The sequence below is a fragment of the Cydia strobilella genome, chromosome 10, assembly GCF_947568885.1.
Source record: "Cydia strobilella chromosome 10, ilCydStro3.1, whole genome shotgun sequence".
NCBI lineage: Eukaryota > Metazoa > Arthropoda > Insecta > Lepidoptera > Tortricidae > Cydia > Cydia strobilella.
Genome location: NC_086050.1, coordinates 939,933 through 958,704, shown reverse-complemented (window position 1 = coordinate 958,704; position 18,772 = coordinate 939,933). Strand labels below are relative to the sequence as shown.

The 18,772-nt window shown below is 39.0% G+C and overlaps 1 protein-coding gene across 1 annotated transcript in view; it reads left to right on the top strand.

Moving 5' to 3' along the window:
• The window catches only part of LOC134744900 (intermembrane lipid transfer protein VPS13A-like), a 73,514-nt gene that overhangs the window by 34,379 nt on the left and 20,363 nt on the right, over positions 1 to 18,772 (top strand). The window contains exons 32-49 of the mRNA XM_063678848.1: positions 242 to 424; positions 1,061 to 1,218; positions 2,387 to 2,497; positions 2,909 to 3,085; positions 4,194 to 4,358; positions 5,253 to 5,395; positions 5,852 to 5,990; positions 6,432 to 6,645; positions 6,948 to 7,061; positions 8,056 to 8,140; positions 9,085 to 9,235; positions 10,219 to 10,353; positions 11,672 to 11,874; positions 13,557 to 13,693; positions 13,954 to 14,196; positions 14,737 to 14,900; positions 15,595 to 15,699; positions 16,685 to 16,783. Coding sequence (XP_063534918.1) covers positions 242 to 424; positions 1,061 to 1,218; positions 2,387 to 2,497; positions 2,909 to 3,085; positions 4,194 to 4,358; positions 5,253 to 5,395; positions 5,852 to 5,990; positions 6,432 to 6,645; positions 6,948 to 7,061; positions 8,056 to 8,140; positions 9,085 to 9,235; positions 10,219 to 10,353; positions 11,672 to 11,874; positions 13,557 to 13,693; positions 13,954 to 14,196; positions 14,737 to 14,900; positions 15,595 to 15,699; positions 16,685 to 16,783 — 2,726 coding nt within the window. The remainder of the gene's footprint in view (positions 1 to 241; positions 425 to 1,060; positions 1,219 to 2,386; positions 2,498 to 2,908; positions 3,086 to 4,193; positions 4,359 to 5,252; positions 5,396 to 5,851; positions 5,991 to 6,431; positions 6,646 to 6,947; positions 7,062 to 8,055; positions 8,141 to 9,084; positions 9,236 to 10,218; positions 10,354 to 11,671; positions 11,875 to 13,556; positions 13,694 to 13,953; positions 14,197 to 14,736; positions 14,901 to 15,594; positions 15,700 to 16,684; positions 16,784 to 18,772) is intronic.

Here is an 18,772-nt window from a genome sequence, read left to right as displayed (position 1 = left end):
TACAAAATATAAAAATAAAATATATTTTTTTAAATAACATTGATAAAAAATTTTAATTTTGAATTGTTAAATTAATTGTCAAATTAGTTATCTACGTGCCAAACATCTAATTAAATCTATCTAAGCAACAAAAATCTAAAAATTCGCACTTACAAACTTTCATTAGGTGTTATGTTAAGACAGGTCTCCAGACTCCGACCTAACAAACTTTCACACACTCATAGATAACCACATTTCCCAGGTCTCCAAATAATGTCCAAACTCCAGTCTAAACTGAAGAACGTACCACCTCAAATAGTGCTAAAGCCGTGTGATCTCGAGTTCTCAAAGAGCTTCAAGAACATTGAGGAAGGAGTGAAGGTGAACGTTAAGGTTTCGGAGATTGAAGTCCATCTTGCTGCTACCACCGTGCATACTGTTGTAGGTAAGTAGAGATAAATCACGTCAAAAAAATGCGTGTACCACACTCGGCAGCATCTACGCCCACACAAGGATTGACGTATCTCGTGTGTGTTGCGTTTACAAGATCAGTTTGAACTGAAAAAATCAGTCAGATCAGTTTGAAAGAAAGGGTTATTTGATCTGGAAATATTTCATGACTTGGCTCACCAATTGGCAGTATCTTCACCGTGAAGACTTCACGAGCAAAATAATTTCGTAAGCGACATTCGCGTGAAATGCCTATAGACTCTCTCGTGTGATGCTTCAAAAGTTAAACTACTTAATTGATTTTGTAGTTTGTACTTTTTCTACCGGTCTTTAAGGGTATTGCGAATATACAAAAAACCGGCCAAGTGCGAGTCGGACTCGCGCACCGAGGGTTCCATAATTTTTAGTATTTTTTGTTATAGCGGCAAAAGACATACATCATTTGTGAAAATTTAACTGTCTAGCTATCACGGTTCATGAGATACAGCTTGGTGACAGACAGACAGACAGACAGTTTTTACCCTTTGGGTCGGAACCCTAAAAAGTACCGATATTTATATACAAAAGTATCGGTTCAATGAGAAGTCTCAAGTGGTGATTAAGCTAACATTATATTGGTACCTATGTGCAGATATAATGGAAGAAATCCAGTCAGAGCTGACGATTCCCGACTGCGAGCCGTTCAACTTTTCGACCAATCCCAAATTTGAGAGGCAAGATGACGAACTCTGGGCTCCCAAGAAGATAGCACCCTACGTGATCGTCAACCCTGAAGAAAGTTACGTACAGGTAAGAAATTAGAGATACATTTCGTACATGATATAAAAAAAAAACAATACCTAATAGAAACTGACCTGTCAGACTGTCCCGTCGTCTAGATGGTTATTTTAGCCGAAAGACTAGGTAGGTAAAGTATCTTCTTTAGAGGACGAAAAAGCCGCCAAACTACAGACATACATTTCTGCGAGAAGCGAGTACCTAGTGATGAGCGAGTTTTTGTTATTTTGGCCGTGTTTACAAAAAGTTCTCGCCAGCAATGTGAACAATAAACGATCATATTTAGATTGTTTTTTTTTTCACACGGGATCTGCACGTACGAGTACCTAAGTTTCGTACTCGACAAAATAGTTTGTTCCCGCTTTTTAGGTCACTATCGCTATCACTATCGTTCTATAATGCGCAAACGAGTAGCCTCCCAGATGTGTCGCGTGCGAGGCAGCACCAACAGTTTCTTAGCGGCAATAGGAGAGACTAGATAACTCTTTTAAACGACATTGGGTGTCGTTGCATGCTCCAAAGTACCAACATTGTAAATAAGTTATTATTAGGAAGGATTAGGATAAACTAACATAGATATAAGTAGGTTTAACTAGACTTAACTAACAAATATGGACTGTTATTTGGTCTGAAATAAATATATATAGATTGATTCATTATTTAATTTTCAAACCGTGGTGTTCGGAGGCAAAGAGGTTGGTTAGAGACTTGGGGCGGCGTCTACGTGACAGAGGGTGCGATCCCCGTTCAGGCTCCTACTTGGTCCAACAGATATCGCTTGCCATCTAGCGCGGTAATGCCGCTAGCATATTTGGCACTTTTGGGCTGGGTGGGGGTCGGAATGGGGCTGATAGTATAAGTAGGATAGTATATCAGTAGTGTGCTTATTTTTTATTTTTTTTTACTTAGTTTTAGTGTCTTTTTATGTTTTTTTATGTGCATACGTTTGTGTTTTAGATTTTGATCTTTGTAACTTGTTTTGAAATATTTTTTTATTTGGCATATACCTAAGGTAGGCAACATATTTTAATAAACATATACTTAATATTACATATTTAGTAGAAATTAGGTATAGGTATATGTGAAGCTGTGTTGTAACATAGGTTAGGTTAGAACATCGCTTGCGCGCACCATTTAGTAAATTTATTAAATTTTCAAACCAGTTCTTTTTTTGTTTCAGCCAAAATATCCGGCAGTCAAAGTGCAGGAGAGCTTGAGCATGGTGGTGCCGAGTGTAAGGGTGCTACTCGAAGTTGAGCAGACAGTGCGCGTTCCTGTATTGATGTTCAAGGTAACTAATCAAATTGAAACTCGGTTTTCTCACGTGTTTTAAATCTAAAATAGGGAATATTACTGCATTGTTATGCCGCCAGAGTGCAGCACTAGTGCACATCCTAAACCACAGAGTAAGTTATACTATACGTTAAACAGTTTTTTGACAAGTTTTCACTGTGACATTGATGCATCAACTTGTTTACAGGTGGCGGTTTATTCCGCGAAAATTTCGTTATCTGCCTCTCTATCGATCGAATGTGCAAGTGATAGAGACAGAAACCGAATTTCAGATTTTCGTGTTTCGAGGAGTTTTGCGTAATATTCCGTATTGCTCACGTGTCGTCGAGCAGTCTTAAGTTTTTTAATGTGTCGGTGTCTCACGCAAGTATTTAAATGACTGGAATTAATGAATCGTTTATTTTTACAGTTAACCGGAGAGTTAACGCTCCATGACTGGTCCCGCGCACTCCACGGCGGCGCAAATCTTACAGCGCATGCGTCGTGCTATAATGATCGATTAGACTGTTGGGAACCTCTGTTGGAACCCGTTGTTTGTGAAGAAAACATTTACCGTCCTTGGGAGCTGACTGCTAGCATATTCCAGGTTTGTTCATCAATCGGTAAAAATAAATACATCAGCTAATCTTTCCAGAATATCGGAATTAGGTAGTTAGAGTCTTGTGTGCACCCAGATTATGCCAACTTTAAACTTATTTAGATCAGTACGGTTTCACTAGACTTATATTGACCGGGATATAGACCGTGATTACCTTTTTTATTATTTATAAGCTCCCGATATTTCGACGCAGTTACATGCATCATGTTCACGGGTGACTGAAGATAGCGGGTGGGTGTCAAAGTTGTGTAGACAGCGCTCGGTCTACCCTCATTCTTGCGCGTCGCCTGCGTTCGCTTTCAACGTTACCATCGGTCGCATTCACGCTTTTGGCGACATGTTTCGGATTCTTTGGGAATCCTTCCTCAGGCCAAAAGCGACTAAAAATAATAGTGAGTTAAACCGTACTGATCTAAATATTTTGAAATATGTCTCACGATAGTTTAAGTTCGATTAGCTTTAAACCTATCACATCTTGAGTCAAATCGCGCACGAGACAAGATGGACGACCAGCCTTCCAGTCATGTAAGCTGCACATTGATACACGTAATAATAATGGTGACAGAATGACTTCCAGATATCAACTTAACCTTAACTGCACCTAACACCGTGGGATTGTGATTTAAAATAATTAATTATTTATTAATATGTTAATAATGATGAAATTGATAATATAATGAATGATTATTATTTAGGTAATCCGTATTTTTTGACATTTAGATTTTTATTCTAGAAAGTTTCTAGACTAGTATTTTTTATACAATTTTGGTGTTTGACGATCCTTTTGTGAAATTCTTATTATTAAGTTTGACATATCTTTAATAATTCAATGTTTGTAAAGAATAATAATAACTGCATCAATAAATTGCTCTGATATTTAGATTAAGGTAATATTTGTAAAACTTGACAATTTAAAAGTGCTTGTTGCTAGGCCTATTTGAATAAAGAATATTTTGACTATTGAAAAGACTTGATACATTGCGCATTTGTACTGAAGTTTTACTCTAATGGCCAAGCAGAGACCGTAGTAATGTCTAGTTGATTAGTTATAGTTAAAATCCCTAATAGCTTTTATTTAAATCTGTAATATTTCCAGGCCAAAGCATATCCAATGTCATCTCGCCTGGACACATCGATTCAAAAAGAGACCGATGCAGAGACTTTTACAGATGGTGCGAAACGCACGAGAAAGCGTAGCGAGTTTGAATCTGAAACGTCTGCTGATGAGGACAATACGGACAATGAGATGACGTTTATAAAGGTACTAGCTCTGTCCGCGACTTTCTGCGTGGAAAACTAACTCTATATCCTTCCCCGGGCGTGAAAATATCTCCATACCAAATTGAATCTAAATCGCTTTAGCGGTTTAAGCGTAAAGAGTTAACAGAGAGTTACTTTCACATTTATAATATTAGTAGGGATTTACTAACTACCACAAAGCCCTTTACTAACATTACAACAAATCTACAACAAACTTATAGATTTGTTTTTTGTTTGAGAATATATCTAAAATCAAAGTAGCCTTTAATAAGTACTTACTGAGATCATCGCAATGAAATGGTCACACAGATACAAGTACTAACAGCAACAATAATAACTGAACATTTTAGAAACTTATAACTTTGCATCAAGGTTTACGAAATGTCAGAACAGTTTGGACAATGGTACAATTGTAAAATCCTGGTCACGGCACCACTATTTGTAAAACACTGCTAACATCACTTTTAACTGATTATTGGTCTTAGGAATAAGGTTTTCAAAGTGACAGTCATTTTCAATTTAGAGCAGTTCCAAGTCAACTGTGGATTGTGAAATTTTTGAACGTTTTCTAATAATTTGTTAGACCAAGTAGTGAAAATGTTACAGTATGTTATAGCCCTTTCATTTGGTAACCCACATGGTATGTTTAAAACAAAATAAAAAAGTGTACTGCCGAATTTGTGACGTCACAGCAACTACACCCACCACTTTCGCGCTTGTCATCTCATATATTTGTGTTGGCATCATATTGAATGCACTGATACCAAATATACCCATATCCGAGACGACATGAGCGAAAATCGATTTCTTTAGCTTCTGTCTGATACCAAATTTATTTCATACATCTTTCGCTCTCGTACCTAATCTCTCTAATGAACTTTTGTCCCATTTTTAGAACCCCCAAGGGAACAGAAAGGATGCAGAGTACAGCGGGAACATGTCGTTCCTCAACGCGTTGGATGTAGACGAATCAGACTCGGAGAACGAGAACGGACTGATGGATAAACTGGCGACGGCTATGGGACACCTGTTTACCGAGTAAGTTAAATAAATAAAATTCTAGTCCCACAGTACAGTCTATAGGGCTTGTGTTTTGGGCACAAAAGGACGATATGTATTATAAATACAAATATCGAAACACATAGAAAACATCAATAACAACACAAATATATACCCTTACCAGTACCCAGGACCTTCAGTTTCGCAGGCAGGGTTACCAAGAGGCTAATAGAAGTACCTAAATATCAAAGGATTATATTGTCCTTATAAAAATTTACGTCATTATGTTTATAAATAAAAGAACAGTAGAAAGACTCACTGTCTCGGCAAAACTTGAACTCGCCGTTCCGGGATACTAGCCTGCCGCTCTACCAACTGAGCTACCGAGTCTTCTATCGACAGCGACTATGCCCATCATATCCTCATGTGTGCCTTAGGGGACGCCTAGCGACATCTATCGTAAGATTATTACAATTCTTCCCTTTTGATTTGCAGTGACTCGAGCGCTGATGAACTAAGCAACGACTCGGACTCGTCCGCGCCTGAACAGAGCGACGGAGAAACTGACAAGGAGGTCGATAAGACCGTCTCTTTCATCGACGGGGAGAGGAAAGAGAGGACTGTTACGGTTCAGGTTAGTCAAGGAACAAGAAACTTACATTCAAACTGGATCAGGTCACTTCGTTGAGGTGCGAAATATAAGCTTGAATAACCACTTTGGAATTGCCGTCTCTTTCTACAGGGAGATTATCTTGAAAGTATCTATAAAGTTGTATATCCTTGAAAGTAACTGTTCAACTACTTTAAAGAAAGTCCCGCAGAAAGAGATGCAAAATTAATGTAAAGTCATTCAAGGAAAATATACATCAAATTGATGTCCAATAACAGGTGTTAAAATTGTCATTGTCACTATTGTGTCCTGTACAATTCTCTCGCTGAAAGGACTATCGCGGCTCAACGGATTGGCGTAAAGGTCTAGGTGGGACTTTCAGTTATTATACAGACTATTTAGCTTATTCCTTTCCTTTGGTTATTCATTTTAATTTACTTACTCAAACTAAATAATTATTTCTAGGACCCCATTCGTCAAGACAGCGTAGATTCCGGCCTCGAATCAGAAACCATCGAGCGTCTCTGCACATACATAGTCATCGAAGCGCGTTCAGCGCTGAAACTAACAGCGCACGCGGCGCTGGGTCGAGCGCTGGCTGCGCTAAGTGTCGATCGGACGGCGTGTGTGGGTGCTATTGTGACACCACCTCAACAACTGACACTTACTAATGATATACGTAAGTATTGAGCGTTCAGCGCTAAAATTAACAGCGCACGCGGCGCTGAAACTGACGGCGCTAGGCCGAGCGCTGGCAGTGTGGATCGGACGGCTTGTGTTGGGGCAATCGTAACTCTAAGTACACTGTTAATTGGATGCAGATTGAGCATCATAAAACCCGTGGTCCGACCCATAGTACAAATCACTCCATTGTGGACGATGATACGAATATTGGCGGTGGTATCGATGTCGATTATCCACTGTTTGTGTGAATCTATTTTAGGCTGTCTGAAAGTAAGTAAATCCCTTTTTTGATTTTAGAGCCTGGCTCCACCGTCCACTTGAAAACACATTCGGAGACAGACCTGGCAGGAAACGATCGGGTGCTTATCGTGGCAGATTATGACGTTGACAGCAGCAGACCTAGCACACCAGGTATCGTGACAAGTTTGGTTATTAGACGCCTGCGTCACCTCATTTTAATTTTCAATTTTTTTTTTATCTGGTTTTTATGGAGGCTTTGGACACTCTAGGTGAACATGTCAGCCTCATGATTTTCAATTTTAATTTTCATTTTAATTTTCAATTTTAATTTTTAATTTTCAATTTTAATTACAATTTTTACTTTAATTTTTTGTGAATAATGATAAGATTAATTTTAAGTGATAATTGTATATATTTGTTGTATAGGTAATATTTTGTGACATTTGTAATAACTGGTTGTGAGCCTTGCAGCTTGAAATAAATGAATTTAATTTTATTTATTTTTATTTATTTATTGTGGTTGGTGCAAGTCGCTTATCAAGTATTCTGACTCCTGTTGGTTATTTTACATTTAGGGGACTCTGGCATGGCCTTCGCCCACAATATTTCCTGTTCTTTTTTTCTCTCTTTTGTTTTTCTTGTTCACTGTTTAAACTATGGATGGTATAGAAAGGATCGCAATCTCTTATGGCAGAATTGTTGTAAAAGTGACCGCGTTAAGCTTGAAATAATAGTTCCTAATCTCTCCGGTGGCGCTAGTTAGGCTCTGGGACATGAGTATAACATGAACCATATAAGGCAACAAATAACCCGACCAAATTACGTAGGTTGTTTTTGGTAGTATTTCGGTGTATGGTGTGTTTTTTGATGGACACTTTTCATACATAGAGATTGGCTCCTTTATACAGTCTCCATGGTTTAAACCAATTCTCCCTGTCTAGTAAGATAAGTAAAGTATATTAAGTAAGTAAGTAAGTATTATTAGCGTTGTAATTTCGCATGCCATGCACTTTACGCAGTTTCTATCTGTGGAAACTTGTAATGGATTCACTGCTTCTATGTTATTACCTAACGTGTTACTTTAGCTGTAATTATTCTTAATAAATAAAATAAAATAAAATAAAAATATCAGAAGTAACTAGCGATTTTACATATTTTTCCGCAGGATGTGATACATCATCAGCAGATATGCTGGATGATGTAGCCGAATTGAAACCTGAAACGTCTGACGTCAGTGATGATTGGGACTGGTAAGTTTTCACACATTTACCCCATTCATAAAACTTAACAAACCTCATATTTAGTTATATGATCGGGTCTACCGCGATTTAATTTTTATTATGTTTACCTTAAATCCGACGTTTCATTTCAACTGGGTTGTAATGAAACGTCGCCGAACCCACACCAAACGTCGAATTTAAGGTAAAAATAATGAAATTAAATCGCGGTAGACCTGTTCATATCACAAAATATTACGCAAGGTGTTATATTTAAGAAACTTCAGTATCTAGGTATAATCAACTGTCTTGTTCGGTGATAAGGGACACTTATGGCTAAAAAAAAATAACTATCAGGATTGTAGTTTATGAGGTTTGACAGACGTTAATGAATAATGTTGGATAAGCGTGCGCGTTTTTAATGGTGTTACGTAAATTTTTGAGGTTCCTTTTTAGGGTTCCGTACCCAAAGGGTAAAAACGGGACCCTATTACTAAGACTCCGCTGTCCCGGAATCCATAGTCTATCTAAGGGATTGAGATGGGGGTTGAAAGTTAGTACACGTACGTACTATTGAGAAAAGAGGGGTTAGTTTGACGTATACAATGTCATAAGCGTAGAATGCCATTTAACACCGATGGAAGCATTCGTTACTTTTTGTAGCGTACCTTTTTAGGGTTCCGTACCTAAAGAGTAAAAACGGACCTTATTACTAAGACTCCACTGTCCGTCTGTATATCTGTCTGTCACCAGGCTGTATCTCATGAACCAGCTAGACAGTTGAAATTTTCACAGATGATTTAATTATGTTGCCGCTATAACAAAAAATACTAAAAAGTACGGAACCCTCGTTGCGCGAGTCCGATTAGCACTTGGCCAGTTTTTATAAAAAATAAAAATAAAACAATAAAAAAATCATTTAATTCAGAAAACATAGGTTCCATAATATGGTTATTATTTTCTATTTTTTTTTACAGCTTGGAAGGTGGATTCCCATCATCAACTCTAGAGACCAAACCCACGACTTGGCATTCTCCGTTATCGCCACCACCGGACGCCCCGAAGCTACAGCGACGGCTTACCGACAAGACACTTACTATCAAACTACATGATTTGGACGAGCTCACGGTATTTAATAATAATTTTAATTTTAATTTAATTTAATTTTAGTATGAAAAAACATTTTTTTTATTAAGGAAATAATTTTGCTAATGGATGTAGTTTGAAAATGAAACAAAAATGGAATAATTTCCTTCCAAGGAACATATGAAGGATATGATGGAAAAATTCGCTACAGACGTATAAGTCTCGATAGCTCAGTTGGTAAGCGGCGAGCTGGTATCCAGTAGTTGTGAGACTTTTGAGTTCAAAACTCACCCGTGGCAGTGAATCTTTCAATATTTCCTTCAATTTCAAACTACGGAATTTTTAAGTTAGAGACATTACAGACATTGAGACAGACATTAATAAGTTTTTGGCAAAAATTTAATTTTTGGTAGGTACAAGCTTTTATCGCTGACTGTACTTTTCTTACCACAAACAAATAATACTCATCGAGACAGTTCTAAAAACCCAAAGTTGAGGTTGCGTGTTGTTTTATCACAGAGTTCCTATGGTCACCTCCTGTCGCCATCATCAGATCAGCTCGATGGTACAGTGGGTCAAATTTAGCTTCGAAGATTTGACCCACACTAACAAACTTACATACTAACAGGACAAGTTAAATAAAAGCTTGTAAAACATTAAAATCTGGCCGGATTTGGTGGGCGTTTTCTAAAATAAATATTGAAAGCCTGATTCTCACAGATCCTGGTGTTTTTGGGTTCTTTCAACTGAGAATCACTATAGCATATTAAATCCTGATGATAAAAAAATGTCCCAAAAATTTGTATGAAAATTTTACATTCCACGCACATACAAGTGAAAAATAAATCACACTAAAACGTGTCGTAATGGAACGAACATTTTGGGACATCTTTTTTTTAAGGCAGGATGGAAAATGCTGTCGATTCTGAGTAGAATGAGCCCAAGAATGTCCAGATTTGAAAGAATCAGATTTTCAATATTTATTTTAGAAAACGCCCTGGTATTAACCAGTGTTTTGTTTTAAGATTCCGTGCCCCCAGCGTACTGTGTCCAAATTACATGTGCTACATCCGAGCAGGAATGGAACCCGCTACTATATTGTTGTTGAGCGGACTTCGAGTTATAATCAACAGAAAATCGTCGTGCGATCGCCTCTGCAGGTGATTTTATATTATTGTGTTGTGTGTATAATGAAGCATCATCTTTCATGAGTTGCGACGTGACGCGATTTGCGATGCGACAAAAGGTTTCACTATTTCACTGTTATTGATGCTGTATGTTTCCCAACACAATAAAAAAACCGGCCAAGTGCGAGTCGGACTCGCCCACCGAGCGTTCCGTACTTTTAAGTATTTGTTGTTATAGCGGCAACAGAAATACATCATCTGTGAAAATTTCAACTGTCTAGCTATCACGGTTCACGAGATACAGCCTCGTGACAGACAGACGGACAGTGGAGTCTTAGTAATAGGGTTCGTTTTTACCCTTTGGGTACGGAACCCTAAAAAGGTACGCTACATAAAGTAACGAATGCTTCCATCGGTGTTAAATGGCATTCTATGCTTATGACATTGTATACGTTAAACTGACCCTCTTTTCTCAATAGTACATACGTGTACTAACTTTCGAACCCCCATCTCAATCCCTTAGATAGACTTTTGATTCCGGCATGAAAAATTTAAAGTAAACTTCTGATGCGCCAAATTTCATCTAAATTCATTTACCTGTTCTTGCATGATTGACTAACATCTAAAATTCTAAACATCTTAGCATACAAACTTTCAAATTTCTATTTTAAGTAGGACTAGCGACTCGCCTCGGCTTCGCACGGGTGCAATGCTGATATAACATATTATACATATAAACCTTCCTCTTGAATCACTCTATCTATTAAAAAAAACCGCATCAAAATCCGTAGCGTAGTTTTAAAGATCTAAGCATACATAGGTACAGACAGACAGCAGGAAGCGACTTTGTTTTATACTATGTAGTGATATGCTACATCCATACTAATATTGTAAATGCGAAAGTCTGTCTGTCTTTCTGTCTGTGTGTTTCCTCTTCAATCGATTTAGATGAAATTTGGCATAGAGATAGGTTGAGTCCCTGAGAAGAACATAGGATAGTTTTTATCCCGAAAATCATCCCTTAAGAAAGTAAAAAGCGGGGTGGAATTGAGATAATTAATTAAGTGCCTGCTAATTTGTGTGCATAATATGCTCAAATTAAATGATTGCTATGTGAATTTTTCCAGGCGCTATACTTACTTTAGCTGCTGTTACTAAAGGGGTCCACTGACTATCAGTCCGCAGGACGATATCGGCCTGTTAGTTAGAACAAAAATTTGACAGTTCCGAACAACTAACAGGCCGATATCGTCCGGCGGACTGATAGTCAGTGGGCCCCTTAAGTCCACGCAGACGAAGTCGCGGGCAAAAGCTAGTAATATGTATATTTTACGTTAAAAACTACTTTCAGCTCCGCAACGAAACCTCCTACCCACTAGAATTATTCTACAAAAAAACTGACTTGCAAGCGATCGGCGCCGAGCTGATCGGATCAGTCAGCAACCCGTTTGACGATAAAATGCGGTTGGCGTGTGTGGCGCCGCAAGATACGTACAACGTGCCGCTGTATATCGCGTACCATTGCAAGTTGTTCCTGCTGCCCGTACTTGCAGAGTAAGCATTTCATCTACTAACTGCATTTACTTTGTTTCGTTCAATTTTCAAACAAATCAAAACTCTATTCCCTCCACTATAGGTTCAAATTTCAGTGGCAATTTTCGATTTTCATTTGTATGATTGGACCTTAGGAGCATAAAACTATATTCCAAAAGCTGTAAAATAAGGTCCAAAACTGACTTGAATATCTTCGATAAGGCGTAAATTTTATTTGAATGTCGCCGTTCTAAGCCAAAACATTTTCGCAAGATAAAAAAAACCCAGGCAACACCAAATAAATTGGTATGTCGGTCCCTCATTACTGAGGATCGTGACCACTTGGTATTGCAGCTCCTGTGATTTGTATCCATCGGTGTCGATCTCCCGTAGCCCTCACCGCTTGATGGAGTTGGCCTGAGGAGGCCTTCTTAACTTGATCGGACCATCTAGTTGGTGAGGGACCCTGCGGTCTTACGCCGTCCACTTTTCCGAGCACGATCATTTTCTTCAAGCTTTCATCACCAATACGCATGACATGGCCAAAGTAAGACAGCAACCGTTATTGGCATATGGTGGACAGACGTATTTTGATGCCAAGCTGTGACAGAACTGACGCATTTGTGCGCCGGGCCGTCCAGGGTTTCGTAGCATTCGCCTCCAGCACCACATTTCGAATGCGTCTAATTTACTAATTACGTCATTAATACATAGTTACGTTAAAATGGTGGACTATAGTTGTATTTCCTGTAAGTCCATCCAGTTCATACAAAGCTGAAATACAGCAGCCTTAAGAGCTCATGTTAACACGAAACATGTTAGGTACAGTGAAAAAAATTAGTAGATAGTGTCACAAGCGAGCAAAATGGCATATTTACGGCGAGGGCGTACAATTGAATCCTAAACGAAGCGAAGGATTCTATAATAGAATCCCGAGAGTAGCGAGGGATTCTAAAGTAGAATCCTGAGCGTAGTGAGGGGTTCAAGTGTGTTACGCCCAAGATGGAAATAATTTTGCTACCATGTGACACATATTGCTTTTCAAGTTTTCACATCACCTATGAGGTAATTATAATGTTTAAAAATATTATTTAAGCTAAAAAAAAATGCGCAAAAAAAATGTTGAAATAGTGTCCTAGAACAGAAAAGTGTTATTTAGATCCCTCCTAGCAGGGAAGAAAAGTGCCACTTTGATCCTTTCTAGCAGAGAAGAAAAAGCCCTTTTTCGAATTGGTGATGTGAGAAAACACTTATCTTCCTTGAGACATTTTTAAGCTTTGGCCACCTTTCACTATAACCGGGCATTTTTCTGTGAAGTGATACACTCGATTTTTTTTAAGGTAAGTAAATTTAATGTTATTTCTATCAGAATCATGAGCTGATCCAACCTAGGAAAAAAAAATGTCCCAAAATTGTCATACATTTTACGTACTCTCCATGCCGCTACCGCCGTACAAAGTGTTTGAAAAATGGTAACGGAATGAAAAAATTAAACTTTGGACGCGTTATTTCCCCTAGTAGGATCGAAAGAGCTCGTGAATCTCAGTAAGAAAACATTAAATTTACCTACCTTTGAAAAAAAGTTGGATTGCTCTCAAAATAATTTAACATCTTGAGTATAATTTAAATATAATTATCCAGTATCTGTGTTTTTCCATTTTATAATGTAACTACTAACTAGCTACAGTCAGAATTTTTTTTAGCAATTACCAAACCTCAACCCAAGGCATCTGGTGGATGGAGCTGGCCAAAGACCTGGGCAGTCCAAGAGATATAGTATGTCCATCTAAGTCCGAGGAAGTCTCCAAGGTTTTCGCCATGAGGATACTTACGGTGGAAGGTAATTACTGTTTGAATTATTGTTATAAAATATGATTTGATTATTTATGTCAAACAAAATAGTAAATTGGTCTAATCGCGTATCAATCTTTGCGACAACAACGATCTGACGATGATGATCTGAGAACACCCATAGAAAGAAATAAAGTATATAAAAATACCTATTTAATTACCTAACTCTCAGCTCTGTTGGTCTTGGACCAGGCTGCATACAAAGTTGCCCACGGTCTTTTAAAATCTTTATTAATATCTTTGTTTCAGGCTGCCCCTCCCCAAAGATAACCCGCTCCATCCCCAACTACCTAATCCGGGTCCTCCCCCCTCTAGCGGTCTACAACCGCCTCCCATACGCCTTAGAGCTTACTTGCGGCGAGATAAGCATGAGAGTGTCGGCAGGCGAGCGCACACACACGCACGCACTGGAGTTAACACAAGCGCATCGGTTGACTGTGCATGTGCAGTATATGGGGCTGCCGTGGACTGGCAGCTTCACGCTGTCTCCAGGTGAGAAAATATTGGTTCCGTACAACTTTTTCATCAACTTGATACCTTTAGTTAAAGGTCACAAATTAACTTAAATAACCTTAACTTAGCTTAACGCAACTTATCTCAAAATAACGTAACACAAACATATAAATCATTTATCATTTATTTCGATTAACTTTTACAGACTCATAGCTTGTGTTAGTAAGTACTTATAACTATGTTAATGCTTACATCACAAATGATTTTATTTATTTATTAATTAAAATTTAAATCAGACAACAAGGCCCATATTACAAATACCTTACAGACTAACATACATAACATATATGTATTAACTTAAAACTAAATACTATTTATGCGGCAAAACGGCGCGGCTCCGTTGAATCGGCTGCTCTTGTGTCGGATTCGGCACTGTTGTTTAATTTAACTTAACACAAACTAGCTCAAATTAACTTAACTTAGCGTAACTTAACTTGAACTTAAAGACCTAACCTACGAAGCTGGTGGTCTAGGTTTCGAATCCAAGGTTAGCTTGTGCGTTTATGTTTTTTTTTTCAGATGTGACCGAAAAAAATATTACAATGAGTACCGAGTGTGACACCCAGGGCGGGAATAAGCAGTTGGGCGTGCGAGCGTGGCTGCGGCGCGCGGACTGCTGGCAGTTACATCTGCATGCGCCATATTGGATTATTAATAAGACCACATTGCCGTTGCAGCTTAAGGTATCGGCCATGACAACTTCTAAATGCTACTTCTATTTACCCAAAGGGTAAAAACGGAAGGCTATTACTGACACTCCGCTGTCCGTCTGTCTGTCTGTCTATACCTAGAGTTGAAATTTCACAGATGATGTATTTCTGTTGCCGCTATAACAACAAATAATAAAAAGCACGAAACCCTCGGTGGGCGAGTGTAACTCGCACTTCGGTTTTTTTTATAATGCAGCTGATTAGAAATTTGAGTAATGCAGAATCCGAGTTGAACCTGAAGAAAGCCCCAGAACCGCCGCCTCTATAACAACAAATACTAAAAAAAAACGACCAAGTGCAAGTCGGACTCGCGCACCGAGGGTTTCGTACTTTTTAGTATTTGTTGTTATAGCGGCAACAGAAATACATCATCTGTGAAAATTTCAACTGTCTAGCTATCACGGTTCATGAGATACAGCCTGGTTACAGACGGACAGCGGAGTCTTAGTAATAGGGTCCCGTTTTTACCCTTTGGGTACGGAACACTAAAAACAGAATAAAATAAATATTTAAGTGGGGTTCCCATACAACAAACGTGATTTTTTTGCCGTTTTTTGCGCACCTGGCTATGGTTTTTTTGTGACAGGCCAAGGGACGTAGAATCGCGATGTCATTCGATAACGTCATATGTTTGCTCGTTATCTAGCTACTTATTAATATTTTACAGGGTAGCCATTCGGACACGGTGTACGAAGTGACAGACGAGCCACTCCTATGGTCGCCGGCCCGGCGGCACCGGCAAGCCGACAAGCTTCGACTGCGCGCGCACCAGGTTCCAAAATATTATTTAACCTAAAAATTGTATATAAAAAAGAAAAAAAATCGTGTCCTTGATCAGAAAAGCGCCATTTTGATTCCTCGTAGCAGGGAAGAAAAGTGCTAATTTTATCCCTCCTAGCGAGGAAGAATAAGCCCTTTTTCGAATAGGTGATATGAAATAGTTATTTTCGATACAAGTGCGGAAAAGAGGAAATTCGAAACGAGTGGCGATAAATTAAAACACGACCGCAGGTAGTGTTTTAAATCGACACGAGTTGCGAATTACCTATTCGCACTTGTATCGAACAACGTTTTACAGTACATATTTAAACTAAAATAAAAAAATATTTAAACTTTCGACATGCACGAAAAGTGCTCGTTTACGCACAAGTGCGAGAAAGTAGCACCATATGTATTGTAAAGGTTTTTAACCGATACTTGTTTAGTGCACTGCACTGTTTTTTGTGTTGATTGTATTGTATTATATTTATTTATTGCGTATAGTAATTCGGGTTACAATATTGCATATTACAAAATAGTTCCACTGAACACTACCTTCAAATCAAATCAAATCAAAAATGAAATCTTTGATGAAATGTGTTTATTTATAACAAAGATAGATATAACTCCGTAATAGATGGATACAGTCTAAGGAAAAAACGTGCCTCGAAAATCAAGAAAATTTGATTCTCGTTCAGAGGGCGCTACTAGTTTTGGCCTACAGTCGTATAGATGGCGTTGACGGTTTCGTTTGTTATTTAACAATTTTAACGCATATCAGTGAAAGAACATGGGTCAAAATCATAAAAATAATTAATGCAAATAAAAAAAATCATTTATCTATATTTAAATACATTCTATCGTATTTTTATAAATTTTCATTTTTAGTTTCAAAGTGTGTCGACAGATGGCAGTGAATTTACTGGGGTTACAAAATTTACTATGACAGTACCGCTCTAGTATAAGTTACTCTATGTTTATAAGTAATTGTTAAACAGTCCGCGTGGTCCCGCGCCTGCCGCGCCGCCGCCGCCGCGCCGGGGCTCATCGTCTGCGCGCACACCGAGAGGAAGATCAACTACAGGATCCTGCTCAATGTTAGTCTATTACACGTTTATCTACACTTCGAGTCTGTTCTAAACGAGGCACAGCACCCATACCACAGGGCGGACACGCTATACATCAAAAATCACTCGCGTTTCTATGTGTGAACGGCACGTCCGTACACGCGTCATAGTGTGAGTATAAGTTTATTAAATATATTAATAACGGGTCACTCACGTGTTTTAAGTCGAAAACGCTCGACATGTTTCACTCCGTACCGAGGAGCGTCATCAGGAGCTTGCGTCGACGGTGACGGACCGGCCGGGCGGACGGTCTGCGCCGGTCCGTCACCGTCGACGCAAACTCCTGATGACGCTCCTCGGTACGGAGTGAAACATGTCGAGCGTTTTCGACTTAAAACACGTGAGAAACCCGTTATTAATATATTTAATATGTCTATGTCTCACGGAAGTTTTGTTATGAGTATAAGTTGCTTAAAAACAGTACTGAGAGCACGCCAGAAGTCCGCCAGATTTCTGTCGCGGGGCGAGGTCATTCGAGTCGGGCCCCGCCGGTGCGTGGCCGTTCTGTATGATAATACTATTACTTATTCTGTGACCATACTAAAAAAGAGACGACTGAGGTGGCTTGGGCATGTGTATCGAATGGAACGGACTCGTTTACCACTTCAAATCCTACTAGGAGAGATTGCAGACGCAAAAACACCGGTCGGGCGACCAATGCTGCGCTTTAAAGATATGGTTGCTTTTAATATCCCATGCAACCAATGGTAGAAAGTGGCCGAAGACCGACCCATATGGCGACTTGTTCATGATGGCCAATCCAAGCACGAGGATGCCTGGTTTACCTATTTGAAAGAGAAACGCTTGGGGCGCCACGAGCTGGCCTCCGACCCCCGCCCACCTGGGGGAGCATTCACCTGCCTTATTCCGAAAATTGCAGGTTCGAATCCTGTCACGGTCGCCACTATTGTCCAGGCGGACAATAAGAAACCCAGCAATACTTTACAAAAATTTTTACTAGGTTCACAGTTTGAATTAAAGTTACGAAAATACAGAAATAGGCTCTGAGCAGTGTGCGCGTGCGTCAGAGTGGACCCGTCGACTGAAGCCGCCTGGCCGATCGCCCGCGCTCTTCTAGCCTCGCGTGCTGCGTCCCGCTCTCGCATCCGATCGCGGCCGGCGGGCGCTCGTACAGCGTGTGTGGAAGAGGGATCCTCTCCCGCATAGGGCTACACAGCCACGAACGCAAGTCGTCACCGGGATGCTGCTTAAAACATCTGACACAGATGAAAGTGCCTATTATTATCTACAGTTCAGTCTTCTTTTATAACATGCAGCTTCTTCTACAGAACGGGTTAAGAGGAAAATTTGAAAGGCTAACTGAAAGTTTCGGAATACCTAGTTTGTTAATCCTAAAATACCTCGGAGTTTGCTTAGTATCCTTATTTAAGATATGTCGCAGACACTTTTCGAAAGCACCTATGGCATGGAGAATGCTGTCGATTCTGAGTAGAATGAGCCCAAGAATGTCCAGATTTGAAAGAATCAGGTTTATAATATTTATTTTAGAAAACGCCCTAGTACCTTTTAACAAAGATAGATATAACTCCGTAATAGATGGATACAGTCTAAGGAAAAAACGTGCCTCGAAAATCAAGAAAATTTGATTCTCGTTCAGAGGGCGCTACTAACTTTGGCCAACTGTCGTATAGATGGCGTTGACGGTTTCGTTTGTTATTTAACAATTTTAACGAATATCAGTGAAAGAACATGGGTCAAAATCATAAAAATAATTAATGCAAATAAAAAAAATCATTTATCCATATCTAAATACATTTTATTGTATTTTTAAAAATATTTATTTTTAGTTTTAAAGTGTGTCGACAGATGGCAGTGAATTTACTGGGGTTACAAAATTTACTATGACAGTACCGCTCTAGTATAAGTTACTCTATGCTTTTAATCAGTGTTTTGTTTTAAGATTCCGTGCCCCCAGCGCACTGTGTCCAACTTTCTTAT